The sequence below is a fragment of the Glycine soja genome, chromosome 2, assembly GCF_004193775.1.
Source record: "Glycine soja cultivar W05 chromosome 2, ASM419377v2, whole genome shotgun sequence".
Classification (NCBI taxonomy): domain Eukaryota; kingdom Viridiplantae; phylum Streptophyta; class Magnoliopsida; order Fabales; family Fabaceae; genus Glycine; species Glycine soja.
The window spans coordinates 43,477,132-43,499,581 of record NC_041003.1 but is presented as its reverse complement, the minus strand read 5'-3'; the positions used below and the strand labels follow the sequence as shown (position 1 = coordinate 43,499,581).

The following is a 22,450-nucleotide window of genomic DNA, read 5'->3' as shown; positions in this document are numbered from 1 at the left end:
ATACACAATTGCTCTTAAGAGCAATACATACAGAAAACAGTTTACCAGTGACTGCATTAACAAAAACCAAAGTTTGTACTACAGTCAGTATCAGCTCCATGATTCCGGGTTAAAAAAAGGGATATAAGTAACTGAAACTAGATACATGTTTTGCGAGTATGACATTACTCACCGCTTTTGGGATGAGAAAACCTGAAAGAAGATTCCACAGGGAGTAAAATGCTGAAGAAATAACCGCTGCTAAATGTTGGGAAGATGAAAGGCCAACTGCCATAATGCCGTAAAAGGTGAAGTAGGTGAACGTTAGGAACATGAACACAAGATAGAGAAAAAATTTTCCTGCAATAAATAAAAAATTATCCACTTAAACTTTTATTCACATGTAACATCTAAAACCATTTCTGCCTTCTCTTTTCCATTTTTAAAAGAAAGCACAGTTCAAAAAATTAAATTACAAATTTAAATTATAAAAAAAAATCAAATGTAAAAATGTCATTTCCCAAGAAAAACTAAAGAAAATGATATGCATATTCACCTTAAATTGATATTAGAAATCTGAAATGTAAATGAAACTAATAAGGAACACTTATCTTTCATCACACATCAAGTTGAGTTACAACATTATTAGAGCACTTCACAATTATGCATGTTACTCATCTTATTCCATACTTTTGTCTTTCCTCTTCCAATCTCTAATTTGTAAAATAAAATGTATACAAAGGATGTACAACTGTAATTTCTCCATCACATTTATAGTTTTTTCTCTTCCTATCTTTTCCTTCTCCCACAAGATAGATTTTACACCTCTGAAGGGTGCAAAAGAAAATCTTTCGTGAATAAAAATATGGGACAGCTCAGTTTGAGAGGCTCCCATTACTACAAGCTTAAAGCAGGGTCATATATATGTATCCTTACCAACAACTACCATATTACAAAACATCAACATTACTCTTCGCAACAATGTTGTCCACATTCTGAACCCTCATACAGACATATTGGACATTATAATGGTGCAAGTAAATATTAGAATCTAATCTAGCATCAGTTACCTTTGGTTTTCATCAACAACAAAAAAAGTTACCTTTGGCACAACTGTGTATTAGGGAAACAAGGCAATATAATAAGCTAAAGAATGTGAGATGATGCCTCCAGGTTTAAGACTGGTATTGAGAGAAAACATCCAATAAATTTGTTTATGAGTTGGATGACAAAATAGTTAACATCAATCATCTATTTAATTAATGGATCATTTTGCTTGGCTCGCATTTGACTACTTTAATATGCCCTCCGACATTATAAAACAATAGCATTTATGGAATGACATACGAAATACATTAGGTTTCAAATGTAAAAGTACTGTCAATTTTTTAAACCATGTATGAAAACATATCTTATTCACAATTTCTGGATGGAACTAGTTCCGATGAAGTTTTGACTCTTGTCAATAATCAATCTATGGATGTCAACGTGAACACCAAAAGAATCATGCGCTATGATTCAAAGGTAAACAATTCAACTATGAATTTCAGGACACTGATTGATTTTGGGTGGAAGGAGAGGTGATGGTCCCTGTTTGCATCACTAAATTGTAAGGTGGATTCCAAACAACATAAAGCAATAAATATATACAAATGGAAAGTTGAAATATTACTGGGTGCCCTTTCAAAATTGATCATGAAATATGTGATTACACCAAATACTACTGTCTGAACAGCAATGTATGGTATCTCTATAAGCCCCTGTCAATCATATTAAGCAATTACTACAAGCAATATGCATAAAACATCTAACCTTGGAATTAAATTTTCAGTATTATAAGACTTACCTGGGCTGCCGCATAAGTGATTGGAGAGTACATTCCAGCAGCTTTCTCTCTATAAAACACTGTCCTTTCTATTGAAACAATTGGCTGTACCGAAGAAGAGTTGTTTACCCCAAGAAACATGCATGCAGAATAAAGAGCTCCCATAACCACAAACAGCTCTTGAGTTGATTCCCTACAGAATAATAATGACAACTGTTTTATTAGTATAGGGGTTAGAGATTAAACAGAAGAAAGTTCTAATGCCTTGGAAAAATCCGATTTAAATATATAAAGGTGACTTTATGTGTGATTTTGTTTTCATTAATAAGAGATCCCAAGTAATAATCATTTTATCAAGCCTCAGTCATTCCTCTGTGTACTTAAGACATTCCATAAATTTCTGTATTCCAATTCCAATTTGGCCTCTTCTTTTAGTTTAGTGTTATACTTTAAGACAATTCCCTTTACAATAAATGATAACAGAACAATTACCTTTTTGAACCAATGTCCCAAAATAGGGTACCAAATATCAAAGCACTTATTGCAGTGAAGTATAACCTCATGGTATTATATGCTGGAATTCTCCAGTACACTAGATTTTGTTTTCATAAGCATCGCAAAAATTGGTTAAACAAGTTTTGTGAATATGTGGTGTCAAACGTCAGTGGTTCAGATTCTGCAGGAGGATGTCCATATTGCAAAATAGAAGACTCCACCCCCCTGAGAAAAACATTGAGGAGTCTCTATTTTCTCTGCTCAGTTGATAAGCCAGAACTATCTGGCATACCAACCAAAGCATGTCTCAAAGTATCAAGCTCAACTAGTTTCATCACTTGTTCAACAAATTCCTGTAGAATATTTCAGTGAAAAGTTGGAATAACTGCTTATAAAATAAAAGTTTGGAAATAATTCAGCAAGATCAGATAGACAATGTGTTATGAAACAACTTACATGTCTTTTAACAGTTCCAACTTCCTTTGGCTGTATTGCAGGATGACTTTGCTACTAGGACCTCCGTGAGCGGGCAAAACCTCCTTGCTTCTAGCACTCGCGGGAAAGCTTGATGGCAACCTTTTAAGGTTTGTATCCATAAATGATGAATAGTGTGGATGATATTTACTTTTCTTTTTCTTAGTGGAAAATTATCACTAAACACGCTTATAAATGAGGGAAAGAAAATTTCAACTCATCTTTTTGTATAATTCTGCTCCCATAGCTTATTTTAGCAACATAGTTTATAATTATGAGAAAGATAGGGAAGAGAATGAGAAATTTAGAATAATAAAAAAGAAAAAATAAAACGACTTCAAAATGACTTGTAAACAATTTGAGAATAATATGGATTTGTTTAACTCACACAAGGTGAAAAATGAGTTAAGTAACCATCTTTAATTTTCAATAAAATTTAGATATTTGTCTTATTATTAATTCTATTATTAAATTGATTAAGACTATATTTAATGTATTTTTTTTCTTTCATGTCATTTATATTTAAATGTGATTGAAATTACTTTTTTATATTTTAATGTGATTGAAATATATTACAAATATTTTTTCAATAACATTTGACTTCTATTTTATTTTATTACTTAAGGGTTTGTTTGGGGTGGTTATGAGTTTTTGGTTTTTGGGTTTCAAATATAATTTTTCAAACAAAATGTTTTAAAAAAAATGAAGCTCGAATAATTTTTAAATCATTTTCGAAACATTCTTATACTCATTTTGAAATCCAAGAAAAATTATTTTGTGAATTTGATTTTGATTAAAAACAACACATATTTCTCTCATTTGACAATAATATTTTTTGTTATCACCACTGCTACCATTATTACCATCGCCACTACCACCTTCATCATTTCCACCATTACCATCATTGTCACCTAATAACTACTTGTCACCACCACCAATGTTGTCACAACCAACACCACTATTATTATCACTGACATCACCACCACCACTATCAACAATACTACTTTTGTCGTCGCCACCACAACCACCACCAACACCAACGTCATCGAAACCACCACACTGCTAACACATGTTGCCACCACCAGCCCACCATCGTCATTGTGACACCCTCTACCCCATACATATGTACAAATAATAAAATAAATAAGAAATCAAACTTAATTAAAAAAACATTAAAACACATTTAAATACAAGTCTTTCAAAAGGGTAAAAGGCTCACATTCACCTTTCTAACATCATAATAAAATTTATCCAAATAAATAATAAATTCACTTCGGCTCAAAACAAGGTCGTCTAAAACTTCATACAATTAATATAGAACCTATACCCTAATGTCATATCCTATCAGAGCATTATGTTCCCGTGTCCTCTAGTATTAGGTTCTTCATAGTCATCCACCTATTCATCTGCTCCCACGAACACAAGGTTCGAGATCATCACAGGATCCAAACACAAATAACACACTGGGAGTGAGTTATCACATTCTTAACTAATAAAGAGTAACAAGGTAACATATAGGTGTAAATATCATAAAAATAAAATTAAACTTACTTAAGCATAGCTCACATCCTTTCACCACTTTGTCACCCAACATCACATCATAACACAACATGTCTCATTCAGTTTCACAACATTCACGTACTCAAGGATCAACACACAATATCACCAAACCAATCAATATCGATCAATACACAAGCGTTATGCAACATATACACTAAGACTTAATCTTATATGTAATGTGGTGTCATATCAATGAAAAACCTCGTCAGACGCCTAAGAGTACATGACAAGACAAATCACACACTAGCAAGTCAGGTCACTCTCACTAGGTAAGATCATAGGGAGACTAGTCAGGGTCACAATGTTTTGCGAGAATGCTCCAATCATATGGGATCAACATAGACTTAAAGGAGCACTCAAACTGGGTGACCCCCAAGGCCTACACTCCGAAGAGTCCATCAAGGCCTCTCCCTCCTGATTCAGGTTCAACCCAAAAAATACTTTAGCACACAGACTATATCTATGAACTGTACAAAACACATGACTCCTCAATTGTTCTCAAAATAGTTTATCCCGTCGCCCTTAAAGGGTCTTAGCATTAACTCGTCGCCCTTAAAGAGACTTAGCATTAACTCGTCGCCCTTAAAGGGACTTGACATTAACTCGTCGCCCTTAAAGGGACTTAGCATTAACTCGTCGCCCTTAAAGGGTCTTATGGTCGTGTGATTGTACAATTCATAGTTCACAACTCAATGCACACAACATCTCAATGCACATATATATCACAATCATATACATACTCAATTTATCACATACACTTGATCTCAATCACAATGGTATAATCTCAATTTAACACGTTATCACACCTCATGAATCATATACACTTTATCTATGAATTATGCAATACACACAACTACTCAATTATTTTTTCAAAATCATTTTGTCTCATCGGGTTCCCACAGTGGATCCCATCACAATACTCGTCGCCCCTTAAAGGGTCTTACATTTTTCTGATTGTACAGTTCATAGCTCACAACTCAATACACACATCTCAATACACATTTATTTCACCATTCATCACAGGTTTAATTTATTACATACTCACAATTTAAATCATCATTTCATAATCTCACTGTAACAATTTATACAAAAGGTTTATCACAACATGGACAGTAAAACCCCTCAAATAATTTCACACAATTATATCAAAATCATGGGTCAAAACACAAAACATCAAGAACACTCAAGTTTATCAATTAATTCTTATTAGAACATCAATTGGTATGTAAGGACAATAATATTGTATTCATAATTGTAAAGGAAAAATTATAATTTAATAAACACCACAAAATAAACCTCAATTTAATCCTCTAAGTATCCCTACACATGTTCTCATTAATCCCCAATTGTGAATAACTAATCCCTTACCTCTAAGCGGGCTCACGTGTCTTCCGACATCGATAGCGGCATCTCTAGTAGTTTCCTGAGATTTATCATGTTTTTCCTCCCACTGCTCTGATAGAGTTTCCAAACATCAGAGAGACAGAGAAGGGATTGAAGCCTCCACTTATATTGTCATCGTGTGATTCAATTTTCTCTCTCCTTGAATATTATCTCGCAAATCCCAACGGTGAAGGTGTACGAAATTGAATTACAAACCACATATCAAAATTTCATGAAAATCCAACGGTTAACGAAATAGGGGTCGTAGTTTTATTGAGACCGTTTTGAGTTTTTGCGGGAAAAGAGAAAGCTACAGTGCGAAGGATATTTCTCTTAGCTCTGACATGTGTTTGCAGTTCCCAACAGTGAGAATGCTCGGAATTGGGTTGTGAACGTGGTGCTTAAATTTCACAACGATCCAACGGTGAATGAGTCCAAGATCGTCATTTTTCTGAGACAAGTTTGGTGGGCTGTAGAAAAAAGAAAGGATTTTGAGGAAAAGGAGAGGAAAAACGAAATTGAGGGGATATGCAGTCCTAAAAACTATCGTCTAACCTCGTTATTCATACCTAGGTTGCTCACAACCTATTATTTTATTTATTTTTATTATTTTATAAAAACAAACTCTATTTTATTTTGTATCAAATGAATAAATAAAATATCCTTTTTATTTTTTTATCAAACTATTATTTTAATATACTTATTTCTCTTTATTTATTTAATTACAAAAATCTTATCATAAAACTCTATTTATTTACCAATAACAACTCTTTTTAAATTAATCTATGAAAAATAGGGATGTTACCGTCATTGTCACCATCACCACCAATATTGCTACCACTACCACCATCATCACTGTCATTGTAACCACCACCAACATTAACGCCACCACCACCACCACCACCGTCGATGCAGCTGTTACCATTGTCATCGCAATCATGATCACCATTGGTATCTCTATGACCGCCTTGATGTATAACATTATTACTATCATCATTATCGTCACTACACACAAAAATATTTTTAAAGTAATTTTATTATGATATGAAACTTTCAAAATGAATTTATTTAAAACTAATCATATTTTAAAATTGATCTAATTTTTTAAAAAAACTAAAACTAAAAATTAATTATTATTTTTAAAAATTTTGGAACTTAAAATTAAAATCCACCCAAACGGACCCTTAATGTCTCATTATGTTTAGTTGTTAAATTTGAACTTAGTTCATAATTTTTTAACCACTAAGAAATTGGTTTATATTTCAGTAATATATACTTTTATATTATAAACTTGAATAGTCATTTGAATGAGAATGTGTTTTTATGAGTTATTCTTAGTATTTTTAATAATTATTTGTGAGTTAACTAAGAAATTGTGAAACAGTGAGTTTTTTAAAAAAATTAATTTTAGATATTTAATTCAAATTAATAAATTAAAACTATTTTTCTGATTTTAAAATTAAATGAAAACTATTTAAGTAAAGTGAATAATGAGTAGTTTCTTTATAATTAATTAAGAAATATTTATTAAGATTTAATATTTTTATATTATATTACATATACTTATGCATTTTAGTATAATTCAAATTATTAGCTTTTAATTAAAAATTATAACTTAATTATTTATCTATTAAAGTAATAAATAATATGACATGAACGTGATAATCAAAATGTTATAATTTCAGATTTTCAATTTTCATAATTTTATCTATGAGAGAGAAAGGATAAAATATCAAATGATAATAATTACATCAATGATAAAATTTAAAATAAGAAAAATGTCTCTAGATTTTATTGTTCATCGAGAGGATGAATTGTTTAACCTCATTTTTACCATGGGTGAATTAGACAAACGCAATAAGACAAACCTATCGAGGCCTTCTTTGATGGTGGAGAGGAGGCGGTAGTTCTCTTGGTCGTTGGTGGCGAGTGCTTTCTTAACGACTTGTTCGCAGCAAGAGCGGCTGAGTTTTCTGACATACATTAAGTTCTCGGTGCTGGTGCCGGTGCCGGTGCCGGTGCCTTGCGTCGGAGGTTGTCGGTGAGAAGAGGAGAGCATACTTGATGCGTTTTTGCGACGGCAACCTCGACAGCACCGCCAACTGCAGCTCCTCCTCGTCCTCCCTCACCGTATAAAATGATGCGGAGGAGTCTCTCTAGGTTTTTGTGAGCGAGTAAGTTTCTAGAATTACAGTTACTTATTTACATTGATTTAAAATTTATAAATTGATTATATTAACTTATTTTATATCAGATAAGTAGATTATAAATTTTATATTTTTTACTAAAAGTATTTAAATATTGTTAATAATTTACATTATTTTATCTCTAGTTATTAATAATTTGTAATCAAACTCTATTTTAACTCGTTGGATTCAAAACGAAGCATGCTCCAAGTCGGTTTTACATGCATGTTTAATAATAAAAAAAAAAATTCACAGCCTTTGAGGTGTAAAATACCTTAAAAAGGATAGAAAAAGAAAAAGAAATTAGTAAATATAATTAATGATATGATAAATAAATAAAAGTAAAAGATATAAAATGAAGGTAAAAAGGAGAACAACAATTAGAATTTATTTGTAATACGTATTCCACATGTGATATGGGCAAAAGGATGAGATCAAAATCAAATACTTGGATTAAAGGACTGAATGGGAAAAAAGAAAGGGAAAAAAAAATATTGATTAGATCGTAGTGTCAAAACTATTTCAAAAGCACACGTTAATGCATCGGTCGTAAAATGAGGAAGGGTTGTTTTCTTTCTTACGATTTCATTTCCTACATTGCCGTAATACGTAGTCATCACTGTGATTTTTGTCCAAAGTACAAGCCTTTGAAAAACTGGTTTAATTTCTTGATTTGAAAAACTGGTTTAATTTCCCAATACATGTTATGTGGTCTCTAAAAAGAGTATTAATTCAGTCCAAAAAAAAAAGTATTAATAACAATTTTAAACTATTTTTTAATACACTATATTGTAAATTAAATTATTTAAATTACAAATTTTTAATAGTTATTAAATGAAAAAGAAAACTCAATCGTATGATTTTGATTTTTAATACAGTTCAACTATTAACAAAAATGATATTTTAATATGATTACAAAAAAAATGATTAAACTTATTATGTATAATAAGTTTATTAACTTTTAAAATAATTATCTTAAAGTAATTCAAATAATAATGTGATTAAAATAGACTTTTAAACTATGCTACAAAATTTAGTTTAAAAAATGTTTTTCTTTTTTAAGAAAGCATCATTGATATATTAAAAGAAAAAAGAGGCTATGTACTACACAACAGTTATATGCTTTAATACTCCCTATATCATTTAAATTAATACCGACGAGTAAAATTATAAAGATCCTTGAAATAAACTGCACCTTTTCACTAAAGCATTCATTGAAAGACAGATTCATAGAAAGACAAAAGCATGAAGATAATATGCCAATCTTAAGCTTGAAGAGACTATACCATTTACAAACATCAAACAAAAAGGTACAATCCAACAAAACACTATTACTATATCCTAAAATGCTATGGTGCATTATGTCCTAATATGATACGCTAGCACTACAAAATACAAAAGCCAAAATGGTGGCATAAGGCTTGTATCTGATACAAAATCACTACTTCAAGAAAAACATCAAATCTTACATCCAGGGGAACAAGCCAAGAATGTGATAACAGCATCCATCCCATTTCCTAAAAAACAAAACAAGGAGGGGAGGAGTTTGGCCACCATACAGGGTTAGCAGTTGGATTGGAAAACCTTACAAAAAAAACTGTAGGAAAATCCTCAATGCACTCTGACTTCATTATTCAGCGATTATCCTTAGTAGTGCAGCGAGACAATTTCCACTCTGTCTTTTTAGACTTAGACTTCTTGGACTTGGACATGAATCCTTCATCATCAGATTCATCGCTAATATTGCCATTTTTCTTTCCACGTTTCTTCTCAGCTTTTCCACAAACCACAATTTTCTGTTCATCCTTCTCCTCAACAAGCTCTGACTTCTCCTTGGGCTTCCAAATGAACAGAGATCTGAAAAGTTGTCAGGTAAGTCCAAGAATCTAGTAACAAATCTGACATAGCACACCTCGGTACTATTTTTTTTACATCCATTATTGAAGAAGTCAAATTCTGAATCAAACAAAATAATAAGATTGTCAAAGCATAAATTTGATGACAATTTGCATAATGATACTCATATGTCAGAGTTCAATACAATGCATCTGTACCATCTACAATAACAATACTCTTTTGGAGGAAAAATAATAATTGTTTTAAGAGTTAGTTGAAGAAAACTTGAAAATTTTACTTTCTACTTTAGAAGTAGCATCATCACAGAAGGCTAAAAAGTTTGAATTTCATCCATAGACATGTAAAATCTCATCAGCCAAAAGAATTCATCAGTAGTTCTTTCATCATTTTCATCATCCAATATATTAGGACAAAAAAGATAAGTCAAACCTAGAACTCCCAGTTGCCAGGATATCATCACGGGGATGCAGCTTATTCACAGGACTGATGGTTGTGATGTTTGGGTCCATCACTTCAGCTACCAGTTGCCCTGTACTTGTATCTATAAAATCAATGGGATGGAGGGCAGCTCCATTGTAATTTTCACTTATATAACGACCAACAACAGCAAGGGACTCTGATGGATCCTGCAATTACATAAATAATATTGTTCCTAAAAGGCAGAAGAACTAAAGTAAACATCATAAACAACTGGAAGACATTTTAGAAAGAAAAAAAAGAAAATCACCTTTGGATCCCATTCAGCTTTAAAGGGTGTCAAATGCCGATTGAAATCATGACTATGTACAATTTCTCGGCTGGGAGAGTCCACATTACCAAAGATAGAATCCCATACACGAAGACGGTTGTCCTGCGATGTAGTGAGAATTTTGGTTCCGGATATTGGAGAGAAATATGCAGAGTTAACAACACGTGTATGCTTGAGGTCATAAAGGGATGATCCAGCTTCTATTTGACGCAGGTCCCAAATACGAGCCTAAATATAGAAACCATTGCACATCCAACAGGCAATGCAAGTTCAAATATCAACTGAACAAATTAAATATATGAATAAAACTGAAAAACTCACAAAATGATCATTTCCACAAGTCAGAAAGATGTCTGGTTGAATTGGATTGCAATGGATACCAACAACTTTTCCTTTTTTGTGGATCAAAATTGCATCACCACTCCTGTTGTTGGAGCGAATGTCAACCCTACAAATGCCACAGGATGTTATGTATACTTGGTTAATTTTTCACAAATGAAAAGCATTCACTGACCAAGAAAAAACAAATATAGAGGTTCTCATGTTATCATCTCCCATGAAAAATTCTAAACCAAATTAACAAAGTCAGATCTTGCTGTCTGCAAATATAGAGGTTCTCATTAAAATAATAGGATGTTCATGGTGCTCTCCTAAACAAGCTCCTAACAGATGCTGTGTGGCAATTGTATTGCACTTTAACTGCTAACCTTCACAAATGACCATGTGATGAAAAGAAAATCAGAAAAAAGTTCAAAATTCATAGCTAGCAAAAATTGGTGTGAGAATAAATTTCAATTGAGGATTATGTGCACACCTAGAAAGATTGTAAAAAGAAGATACTGTGCACATGGAACATTTAAGTAATAATTTATCCTTCAGGAGAAAAGAACTAATTACAAGCCTGGAGATGGCAACTAAGAACAGTGTAGTGTAAAAAAGAAACAGTGAAGTATAAAAACTGGATAAGCTTTCAAAAAGTGATGCAATTATTCATAATATTATGAGCAACCAGCTTGTATTCTTAAGTATTTCTTTGCATTATAATTAACTAATTTCAAGAGGAGGAGGTCCAAAGAAGTTACTTACATGTGAAGAAAACCAAAGCTATCAGCAACAAGAACGAGACCTTTCTCAGAATTAATATCCATGCCATTGAGCATTTTCCAAGTGTTTGGACCCTAATAAAAAAAGCATATACAAACAAATTTTACTGCCAAAATTTAAGATAAGCTTTTACACTATAAGCTAAAGACAAAATATTATGCCACTACAGATCTTTCCAATTAAAAGCAAAAAATCCAGCCAGGTTGAATTGGCTCACTCTCTCACCTCCTTCTCACAGACAGTAACATCGCCCAAGCTACCCACTATCCCCCTCCAAAAAAATTAAAAAAAGATCACCAATATCATGAAAAAATTTACAATCTTACATCATAACCCAACTGGAAGTGGATGGCAGGGCCAAAAAAATACATCATAATAGGCAGTGTGTCCAAATTTGAAGATGTTACAATTCACAAATAGTGCTTCCGAATTACCTTGGCCATATTCAAGAGGGCACAAAATAAGAGAAAATGCTAAGACAAATGTTACCTGCCATCCATCAGGATTCAGGTTCAATGGAGAAGATGATATTCCTGTCTCCAAGTCAGTACAACTAATGGTTCCATCTGAGGATGCAGAATAGACCATACAATCATTTGTAGGATTAAACCTACAAAGTTTTCCATTTTAGAACCTAACATTCAGACTTCAGGCTAAGACAAAAAATAATAAACCAAAAGATGAAGAAAGGCAATGGGACAATTACAAGAAGACCATAGTTTAATGAAAACAACTTACCTCATATTGTTCACTAAACAAGAATGTATGTTCCCATAGACTACCTTCTCGTATACTTTACCAAAATCCCATACTCCAAGTTGCCCTTTCTTTTAGGATCAATGCAGGAAAAAAAGAAATCAGTGGCCAAAAAACAAAGGCAAACATAAAATTAATCTCAACAAATGTGATTTGCTGTGATAACCTTATCTCCAGATAACAGGATGTTATTCTTTGTGGGGTGGAACTCCAAGCATGTTATCCGTCTGCTGTGATATCTGATGACAGCACAATTCACTTGGTCTGGGATCACATATTTGGGCTTGATCTAGCGTAGAAAAGAAAAACAAAAAAAAAATCATCACAATCAGAATGCCAAAATACTAGGATGTGAGATAAATAACCTGAGACATAGAAACATAAACATTATGGAATGATAGATGCCTTAATGCCAAGAATGTCTGTAGAATTTTATCAATTGTTGCAACTTGAAGCATGTATAGTTCACTAGTTCAGTTCATAATTCGCAGATCCTTAGCTGGGTAAGACTAAAAGGATATACTAGACTCTCTCTTGAAGCAAAAGTAGATTGAGGTGAGAATGTTAAGGAGCAACATAGTTATAAATACCTACAAATGCCAGAAACAACTAAAAAGAATAACAGATAAAACTCGGCAAATCAAGGTTGCTTTAGAATAATTTCAATGTTGTAATTAAAAGTTGACAATACTGACTAACTTAATTAGATAGACCAAAGAGCCAAACTAATATATGGTGTGTATTACCACATCACAAGTAAAGTATAAACATCATAGTAACAAAGCAAACAGCAAAATAAACATACACAACAAACTCAATTCTTGACACTGAGCAAACTAAAAAAAAAAAAACAAATAAGTTAGGCTTACTGAAGGTAGGGATGGTCGTAGCTGGCGTTCAAACACATATTCCAAAGGTTTACACGCTTTCCTGCGAGGTGCTGGAACAACTCCATGCTCAGTAGAGACACGATGCGGGCAAGTCAAAGTGGTATGCCCTTCAATTCAAAAACACAATGAACTGATGAACTAAAATTTAATTTCTACGCATAGTCATTCAAACGCTATCAACCATTGAGAAATCATGCTAGGATGACTTTTAAGGTAGTTAGTGCAGTGTAAAAACCCTTCAAATATGAGTCCACTATTTATTTACTCTAAAATCAACGGCTTAACAAGGTACGATCATGCCAGAAAACAAAACAAATTAAGCAAAGGTCACAAAGATAATCATCCTAATTGATAAATAAAGATTAACTGCAACTACTTACCAGGCATTTTACACAAAAAACAAGGCTTCATGGGGCAATCAATATACGCGGCACCCTTAAAGCCCGCTTCATGACCAGGCTTCTTACACACCTAGAACATCACCCAGAAACCATTACGGTAACAGAATTTCAAACAGTGAGAAAAAAAAAAAAAAGCAACTTTGTAACGAATAATAAATAATAAATTAAAAAGGGGAAAAAAGAGTGACCTTGCAAACTTTTTTTAGACTAATAGTGATGGGGGCTTTTCCTTTTCTGTTTGCGTCGGAACCCAGTTCCAGTTTCTCGGTCTTCTCATTTGCAGTAGAAACCCCAACTTCTTCTTCTTCTTCTTCTTCGTCAAGTTTTTCTTCTTCTTCTTCGGATGAACTCTGTTCGGAGTCAGAGTCTCTCTCGATGAGAACCTTGGGGAACGCGGTTCTTGGAGTAACCGGTGCCATCAGAGAAGGGGGAAACTTAGCGGTGATGGTGAATGGAAGCGGGAAAATGAAGAGACTCTGAGGCGGTAGTGGACAAACCAGTTATTTTATTTGGCTTTGGATGACACACGTTGTGCGTAATTTCAATTACACAAAATGCCTATGTTTCTCGTACGGACTGACGGTAGCACACTCTTTTTTCCTTCTTTTTTTTTTTTAATAACATGTTATTGATAAAGGAGTAACTATCCACTTTTCCAATAATTTATATTAGTTGAGAACTTGATTGATAATTTTTAATAAAATTCTCAATTCTCATTTACATTTACCACTCGCAACAACTATTCTGGCACTCTTTGACATACTTTTTCTTATTTGTTAAAAAAAGTATAATTGTAAATCTCATATCTTATTCAGAGTATTTGATTAAGATTTTAAAAGATTTTTTGATATACAAAATTTATAGATTTTGAAAGATAAGGTAAAAATATAATAATTTTAAAAAAAAATTAAAAGACTTTCATAATCAGAATTTTATAATTTAAATTTTGATGAAAATTTCTTTTTATTTAACAGGAATTCACACCCGTGACAAAGCTCACCTTTTGGAATTAAATAATAAAAACAACCACAAAACAAATATCAATTTTTGGCAATGAATTCAAACAACTGAAGCCAAATAAACTAAATTAAACTGAAAATGAACAAAACCCAGGAAGGATTTAATGGAAATTCCTTGAAATAAAGAAGTGGGTAGGAGAAGAATGGGTATTTTACAAAATTATTTACTTGTGATAATATTTTTATCACATATATGTCATTTAAGTCTTAAAAAAATACAACAAATTAGGGTAACACCCTTAGAACAAATAAAAAATATAAGGTATTACCTAAGATAACATCTCATATATCCTACTGACAAAAAGTACACATGACAAGTAAATAACTACTTTTGTAGAATAACTACTTTAATTAATTTTGCAAAATAACTATTTTGATAAAAAAGAAGTTAGAACATCATTTATGATGTCAAATTTTGTAAGTGAGTCTTATCTATTTTTATTTTATTCTTTCACTTTTTTGTGTAAAAATTTTTAATTAAAATTTAATATTCAAGTAATATTTTTACATTTCATTCAATAGTAATTTATTCTACTTTATCTTACAATATAAATTATCTTAAATTGAATTTAGAAAAAATTAATTTTAAATATTTTTTTTACCATGACAATATTTGCAAGTATTATTAATTATATTTTATAAACATTAGATGCGTATAAAAAGGATTAATTTTTTTAATATACTTTTATATTTTTAATAAGATATTATTTTTTCTGTCAATATTTCTTGTAATACCTTCAATTTACAGAGAAAAGTTAAGACCAACAATATCAAATTAATATTGATTAAAACTTAAATTTAGTTGAAGATAAATATAATATTTTTTTCAATTCACTTTCTTTTACCGTTCTTAATTACTATGATTCAAATAAAAAGTACAAAAGTAATTTTATATTTTACGATAAGAAAAATGCGTAATCTCACAACTCTAATTTTCATCAAAATATACATCATATTCTTTTTATAATATTTAATCACTATATTCATTTTAATGTTATTTTTTTAATTTAAAGTAAATGGAAACTAATTTTTCTATAATTTTCAAATGAATTATAAACTTCTCAAATGATTTATAATATATTTATGTGAATACATATATTAAAATTTTATAATTTTACTAACAAAATAATAGTAAATAATATTATAAAATATATTACCTAATGATTTAAATTTAAATTAACTTTTATAAATATATATATATAATTAAGAGGTTGGTGGGAGGCCTAAGGCAATGACCTTGGCCTTACCATATCTTTCACGTCCAACTACAATAAATAAAAGGATACAAATTGAAAAAAAAAAAGCAAAAATTCAAAAAAAAAAAAAATCTCACGTCCATTTATAATCACCAAGTAGTTCTTATATAAGTAATTCTTCATAGTTGTTGCAACTTGCAAGCCCGCCTTCGGTAATTTTCGTGAGTGATCTCATGGACTAAACAATAAGGAAAACAATGGCACGTAAGGTTTTTTTTTGGTTCTCTTCTGCATTTTTTTCTTCTTTTCTCTTTTTTTTTATATTCTCTTTTGCGTTTTTTTCTTCTTCTTTTCTATTATGCTAACAGAACAATCTACATCATTAAAATAATTATTAGTCGATAAAACTTCATGGATTAATGCACCAGTCCCTACATTGCTTGACTAATTGTTTTTGATTTATTCTCTCTGGTGCCACCATCCATCGAATCAATTGAGCAAAGCAAACAAAAAATGTTATATTCCCAGTTTTTTTTATTTGTTTTACAACAAAGTAATGTGTCTCATCACTTTCTTTTTCTTCTTATTTTCATAGTTCTATTTATTTATATTCTTTCTGTTGTTTTATTGTATTTCTTTTTCTTTTTCTCTTTTTATGTTTTTATTTGTTGTTTGCTTAATATAGGGCGTGTCATCTTCTTTCTTTTATTCCATAATGACCAACTTTGTGTTTGACGATTAACTGATTAAGGTTTTCTCTTTTTCTTTTTTGTTCGTTTGTAATGGTCATTTTTTTCTTTTCTTTTCTCTTTTTTTCCCTACTTTCTCCTATTTTTATGTTTGGGATATAGGACATATTAAATTCATTAATTGCTATATGATAGTACCATTTCATTCACCTTTTCTTTTCTCCTCCTTTTCAGGGTTACTCAATGGGATAGAAGGAATGATGCACTTTACTTCTTCTTCTTTTCTTTTTTTTTTCAATTCTTAATCGTGTATTATCAAATAGCTTTTGTGCATACCAGAACAATTATAATAGTTGTATATTTCTTCTTCTTTTTTCATACATAACAGATGTTTTTACTTTATCTAAATCGTTATTTTACTTTTTAGATTGTATACACGTTAGTTTTTTTGGTGTCTAATTAAATTAATTACTTGTTACATGCCTCAGTTTATTATTGCCTTGGTTGTTGTTCTTGAGTTGTAAGGCCATTGTACCGTGAAAAGAAAAGGATTGACAAAGATTAAAAATCCATGCACCAAAGCATTACATTTGTTATCATGTTCAACAACAACAAAAATTGTTAAGACGTGTTAGTTTATTCATATACACAATTAAATTTCATTGTATATGAATGGTGAGATATTATCACGTCCAACAATTCTTGCTATGTTTTTTTTTCTTATTTTTCATTTTAAAAAACTGTGATTGATCTTCTTTTCTTTTTTCTTTTTGTTGGTTAATAGTGTGTTTTAAAAAACTGTGATTGATCTTCTTTTCTTTTTTCTTTTTGTTGGTTAATAGTGTGTTTTTTGTGTGAAAGATTAATATATAGTGTGTTTAACTTTTGTATTTTTCTTGTTGGAAATAATTTAAATCTCACATCGACTAATAATACAATTATATTAGACTTTATAAGTAAGGGGTAATCAGAGTTAGATTCAACAAATGATGGGTACTTGTCACCACAAATAAAAATTTGATGTAAAACTTGATTATTTTCAAATTTACTTTAAATCAGTTTCAGTTTTAAAATCAAAATTAAAATGGATAATCCTTAAAGACTATCAACAAGGCAGCATCTCTCACATGGAACTTGATAGCTTCTGATGACCCTTGGGCGAGACTCGTCATAGCTCCTACATCAAATCCTCAATTTGCCCAGGTAATTAATTTTAGTTTAAGAATCTATCCGGAAAATCTCAAAAAATTTAGAGATCACCTGATTAATTTAACCTTTTCAAAAGTAAATATAAGTATATTTTTTTAAAAAAAAATCATAGATTTCATACCTAAAATTAATTTTATTACAGTAAAACTTGAAAATTTTCGTTCCTATCAAAATCTTTTCTTATCCTCACAAAATTAATTACCACACATGTTAATATAATGTGTAAGAGTCTTTTCTTTGTACATTTTTTTTTGAGAAATTTGAATTTATGATATACTTCTTTGTTTTGTTACAATTGTTATATAAGAAAAAATATTATCTAAAAATAATTGTTATTTTAACCAATGTAATATTAATTATTTTTTATTTATATTTTTTATAATATTAATGATGAATAACAAAAATTATAAATAAATTAATGATAATATAAGATTAATTTTATAAAATTATTATTTTCTTTCTTTTATTTTTTATTTTTTTGTTTGTGTAAAATAACTTAGGACAATAATTTTTTAAAACGAACGACCAATTATTTTGGAACACAAGAATAATGTAAAATAAATTACCTTAACCTACCAAAAATAATATAAATACCCTAACTCTTCAAAAAATATATATAATCTTGAGTTTTAGCTCAATTTTAGAGGCGTATCGAAGCTATATCTAAATCATGTAAGTTGAGTGGCTATTTCTTTTTCTAATTTTTCTTGGTTTAATTTTATTCACCTTTTTTTATAAATGCTTCTCTTATACATTTTTCTCTTTTATTTTAATTTATTTGATACATGTCACACATCAATCCAATTATATATATATATATATAAAAAAAATTAAAACTTAACAAGATAAAATAAAGATTTTGAATGAAGTTTTATGGTCGATAATACATATTTCAAATTTCGTATTCAAAATTTCTAAAATAAAATTAGCTACAGGTGACACTAAAAGTTGCACAAAAATACCCATAAAAAACTTATTCATAGTTACTTGCAATTACTAAAAGATCTGTCTATATTAAAGTGAATTAAAATAAAGTAGATTTAATCTTTTGAAAAAAAAATGTAATTTACCATTATTATTATTATTAGGTTATTTATGTTAAAAAGGTTTAAGGAAAATATCCCTTCCAGGCTTAAAAAATATCACTAAACAACTTAAAATTATCTTAGTCGTGGGATGGTTTTATTGGTTTTTTTCTTTGCGGTCCAAATATCACATAGACTAGAGACGGATTATCAGATTATGTTTTCCCCTTTCTAGAACTAGAATTATCTTCCACTGCATCACGTCATTTTAGGAACATAAACACCTCTGATAAGATGTTCATTCAAAGACATTGGAAAATATTCTTTAAAAAAAACACATTAATTTTGTTATGATCATATCTATATATATTTTTTTCTTCTTTTTGTTTTTCCTCTTATATCAATATTAATTTTGTTTTTCACTCTATAATCATTTCTTTATTATAGGAAGGAAAAGAATTCAAATGTCTGTAATTGGAGATTCATTAAAATTGTCTGAATCTTTACAAAGAATGGTAGCTATTAGCTAGAGCAGAAAATGATACAAAACATAATTTGAAATTTCAATTTATCATGGCAATAAGCTACATTGGGAAATATGATCTCATCCAAGCATGTAAAAGTCTAGCAAAAAAAGTTAAAGATGACCATCTTCACTTGAATGATGAAAAGATTATTGAACAGGAATTGGAAACTAAGTGTACTGACTTTTCTTATCCTGATCTACTAATACGAACTAGTGGTGAACTTAGTTTAAGTAACTTCTTGTTGTGGTAATTGGGCTATACAAAATTTTATTTCAACTAGAAACTCTGGCCAGATTTTGGGAAGGATGAGTTTGTAAATACATTAAGTTCATTTTAGCAGAGACAAAGACAGTATGGTGGACGATATTCATAAAACATGTGTATTGAAATATGGTGGTTACCTTCATGCATAAGTCATAACATATTCATTTATTAATCAAGTAATTGGATACAAATGGTTAATAAGTTAAAATTAATGTTAAATCATTCAGATAATATTTAAATTCGATTCTTAACAAAAGTAATTATTAATTAGACTTTATTTACTTTTTAATTGAAGTTTGAATTAATCAAAATTCTTTTTCTAAATTGTTAGTTGAAATTTATTGAAAGCATCTTTAAAATAGTGTGTTAGAGAATGTGTTGTTAGTATTTCTCTTAATTAAATGATAAGTAACATAAATATTGGTAGTTGTCTAACAACCAATACCATGTTTTGGAGATTAGAAAACAACTTACCTGCAAAGACAATTATTTTTTGGTTTAAATATGTTTTTAGTCATTTCAATTTGACTTATTTTTGTTTTTGGTCTCCCAAATTTAAATTAGCTTTTTTTTATCCCTTAATTTCAAAAATATGTTTTTTAGTTCCTCTTGATATACTTTTGGTGGTTTAGACTCTAAGGTTTTTATGTTGAGATTTCTCTTTAGATGACTTATGACGATCAAAGTGTTGTAACTGAATTTTTGCTTAACCCAAGACTTCCCAAAGGATTCCAAACATTCAAAAACATACCTCAAAGATTTAGGGGCAATTTCTAACAATAATTAAACCAATTTAAGATAAAAATAACATTATAATTACAAATTTTATACAATTACATCATAAATCAAAAGATTTATAATACTCAAGAACATAAAAAAAGAAAAACTCAAATCATCATAATCAACAATTTAATTACAAAATCCAAGTACTCCAAAGTATTTACAACTTGTCCAATCATAAGAAATATAAAATCTAATTTATTTGAGGGGTTTTGGGTAACCCCTCTACCCATGGCTAATGCCATTAATTCTAACAATGAGAAGCCACTCCCCCTTTACCTTAAAAGAAAAAAAATACAGCAAAGGAAAAAAGATGGCACAACAACACTCCTCCAATTCCTCCTTCACAAATGTGGTGGTAATTTTTATGGGATCTCTTGCGACAACTCTATAGTGTCAACACATGTTTCTAGAAAGAGTAGAAGAAAAGAATGTTTAGGTTTTTAGAAATAGCAATACAACTTTTAGACATTATTGGATTGTGAGCACGAAAGCCTAGCTAATAAAAGAGACTCACAGGGGAAAAAAAGGCTTGTGCACCACAAAACAATGCCTACTTCAATAATCCATAGAATGCATTTTTTTTTTGTTTAAATACATTTTGTTTCTATAACTTAGTGTTATTTTCATTTTTGTCATTGTAATTTTATTTATTTGTTTTGTCTTTATAAAATGTGTTTGTTTTATTTTTTATATTTATTGTATTATAGATAACATTTTTTAAAATATTATTTAAAGTTATTTAATGATGAAAAATAAAATAAACACATTTCGTAATGACTAAAACAAATTCAGGAACAAAAATAAAAAATAAATTATAGGAAAAAATATTTAAACTTTTTTTAACGTATTTAATTATGAAAATCCAATTTTGATATCCATACTCATATTCCCAAATCACTATTTATTTCATTGGAGTATTATTTATTTAATTTATTCCTTAAAAGCATTTCCACAATAATTATTCACATGTACATATAAGAAAATAAATAGCGGGGTGCATGTTACAAGTTTCCAAATCATTTTCTACAATTTATAGCCTATTTTTCTATCAAAATTCGTCTATTTTCCATTTACAACCATGCATCAACCGTTAGATTAATTAGTCTAAATAGTAAAAGGTGTGGTTTTTTTGCAAGACTCCAATAAAACAATATTTTTCTCATTATTTGACTACTTACTCAATTTGATACATTTACCAATAGGTCAACATTATTTATTATTTGTAAATTATATTTTTACTACGGAGAAATGCTTATATGACCCTACACTCCTCTATTTTTTTAACGTTACACTCTTCTTCCTACAAGGTTATTTTAATATAAATGAGCTATTCCCCTGTTATTAGTGTTGGCATCATTAATGAGTTTTAATTACTTCTGCTACAAAATTTGGGATATTAGTAGTTGAACTAAATATTTTGAGTGAATTAGTTCCAAAGTGATTAATGTGTGTGTTCAAGTTTTCATTTCATTTTTTAAGTTCTTAAAGTTAATAATATTGCATTTAAAATTAATTGGCTGTGACATTAGAACCTGTGGAAAGAATCCGAAGAATTGGTAGAATGAAACAAGATAGAATCTCAGATTTGATCCATCACAAATTTAAAGTCTTGCTCATCTCTTTAAAGTGATGTTAATATAAGTATCCTTTTAAGTGTTATTTGAATTTGAGAATTTTTTCTCTCTTAAACTTGGGTTGAGTCATGCTCACCGGCTGACCCCTACACCTCACCAATTTTTACACTAATTAAAAACATAAAAGAATTATCTTATGAAATTATAATAAAACTCACTAAACGAGTCAATCTAAATTTATTTTTCTGGTAGGTTAAGAGGCCCAAGGAAGCAGCCGACTATAGGTCTATAGCCCTTAACATCTTTGAAAATCTATATAATTTTCGTACACAGTCATTAGTATCTTACCAAAATAGTAAATGCTAGTTTTTAAGCACAAAAAATTCGTGTTGTTATGTTTACATCAAAGAATTCAAATGCATATGCAGTTATGAAAAATAAATGGCACAAGAGACCAAATCAGTGGCCGACCTACATAGCTGTGAAAAAATGAATTAAATTTGTAA

General features: G+C 30.1%; 2 protein-coding genes across 3 annotated transcripts; both read right to left on the bottom strand.

Annotated features, from left to right (window-relative positions):
* Window positions 1–3,691: 3,691 nt before the first annotated feature.
* On the bottom strand, window positions 3,692–7,775 carry LOC114376607 (loricrin-like). The gene is made up of 4 exons (XM_028334796.1): window positions 7,585–7,775; window positions 6,522–6,721; window positions 5,730–5,788; window positions 3,692–3,832 (listed from the first exon to the last, which is right to left on the bottom strand). Exons 1-4 carry the CDS (start codon window positions 7,773–7,775, stop codon window positions 3,692–3,694), a joined length of 591 nt encoding a protein of 196 aa, XP_028190597.1.
* Window positions 7,776–9,148: 1,373 nt separating this feature from the next.
* Window positions 9,149–14,214, bottom strand: LOC114396565 (protein DAMAGED DNA-BINDING 2-like). Of its 2 annotated transcripts, none has more exons than XM_028358629.1 (11): window positions 13,847–14,214; window positions 13,638–13,728; window positions 13,237–13,364; window positions 12,534–12,656; window positions 12,350–12,438; window positions 12,101–12,221; window positions 11,594–11,685; window positions 10,829–10,955; window positions 10,487–10,609; window positions 10,189–10,385; window positions 9,149–9,759 (listed from the first exon to the last, which is right to left on the bottom strand). In XM_028358629.1, the coding sequence occupies exons 1-11, from the start codon at window positions 14,075–14,077 to the stop codon at window positions 9,537–9,539; spliced, it is 1,545 nt and encodes a 514-aa protein (XP_028214430.1). In that variant the 5' UTR covers window positions 14,078–14,214; the 3' UTR covers window positions 9,149–9,536. The 2 variants fall into 2 exon arrangements, with proteins under 2 accessions (XP_028214430.1, XP_028214422.1); XM_028358621.1 differs by having other exon boundaries at window positions 10,487–10,735; window positions 13,847–14,212.
* Between the last annotated feature and the right edge of the window lie 8,236 nt (window positions 14,215–22,450).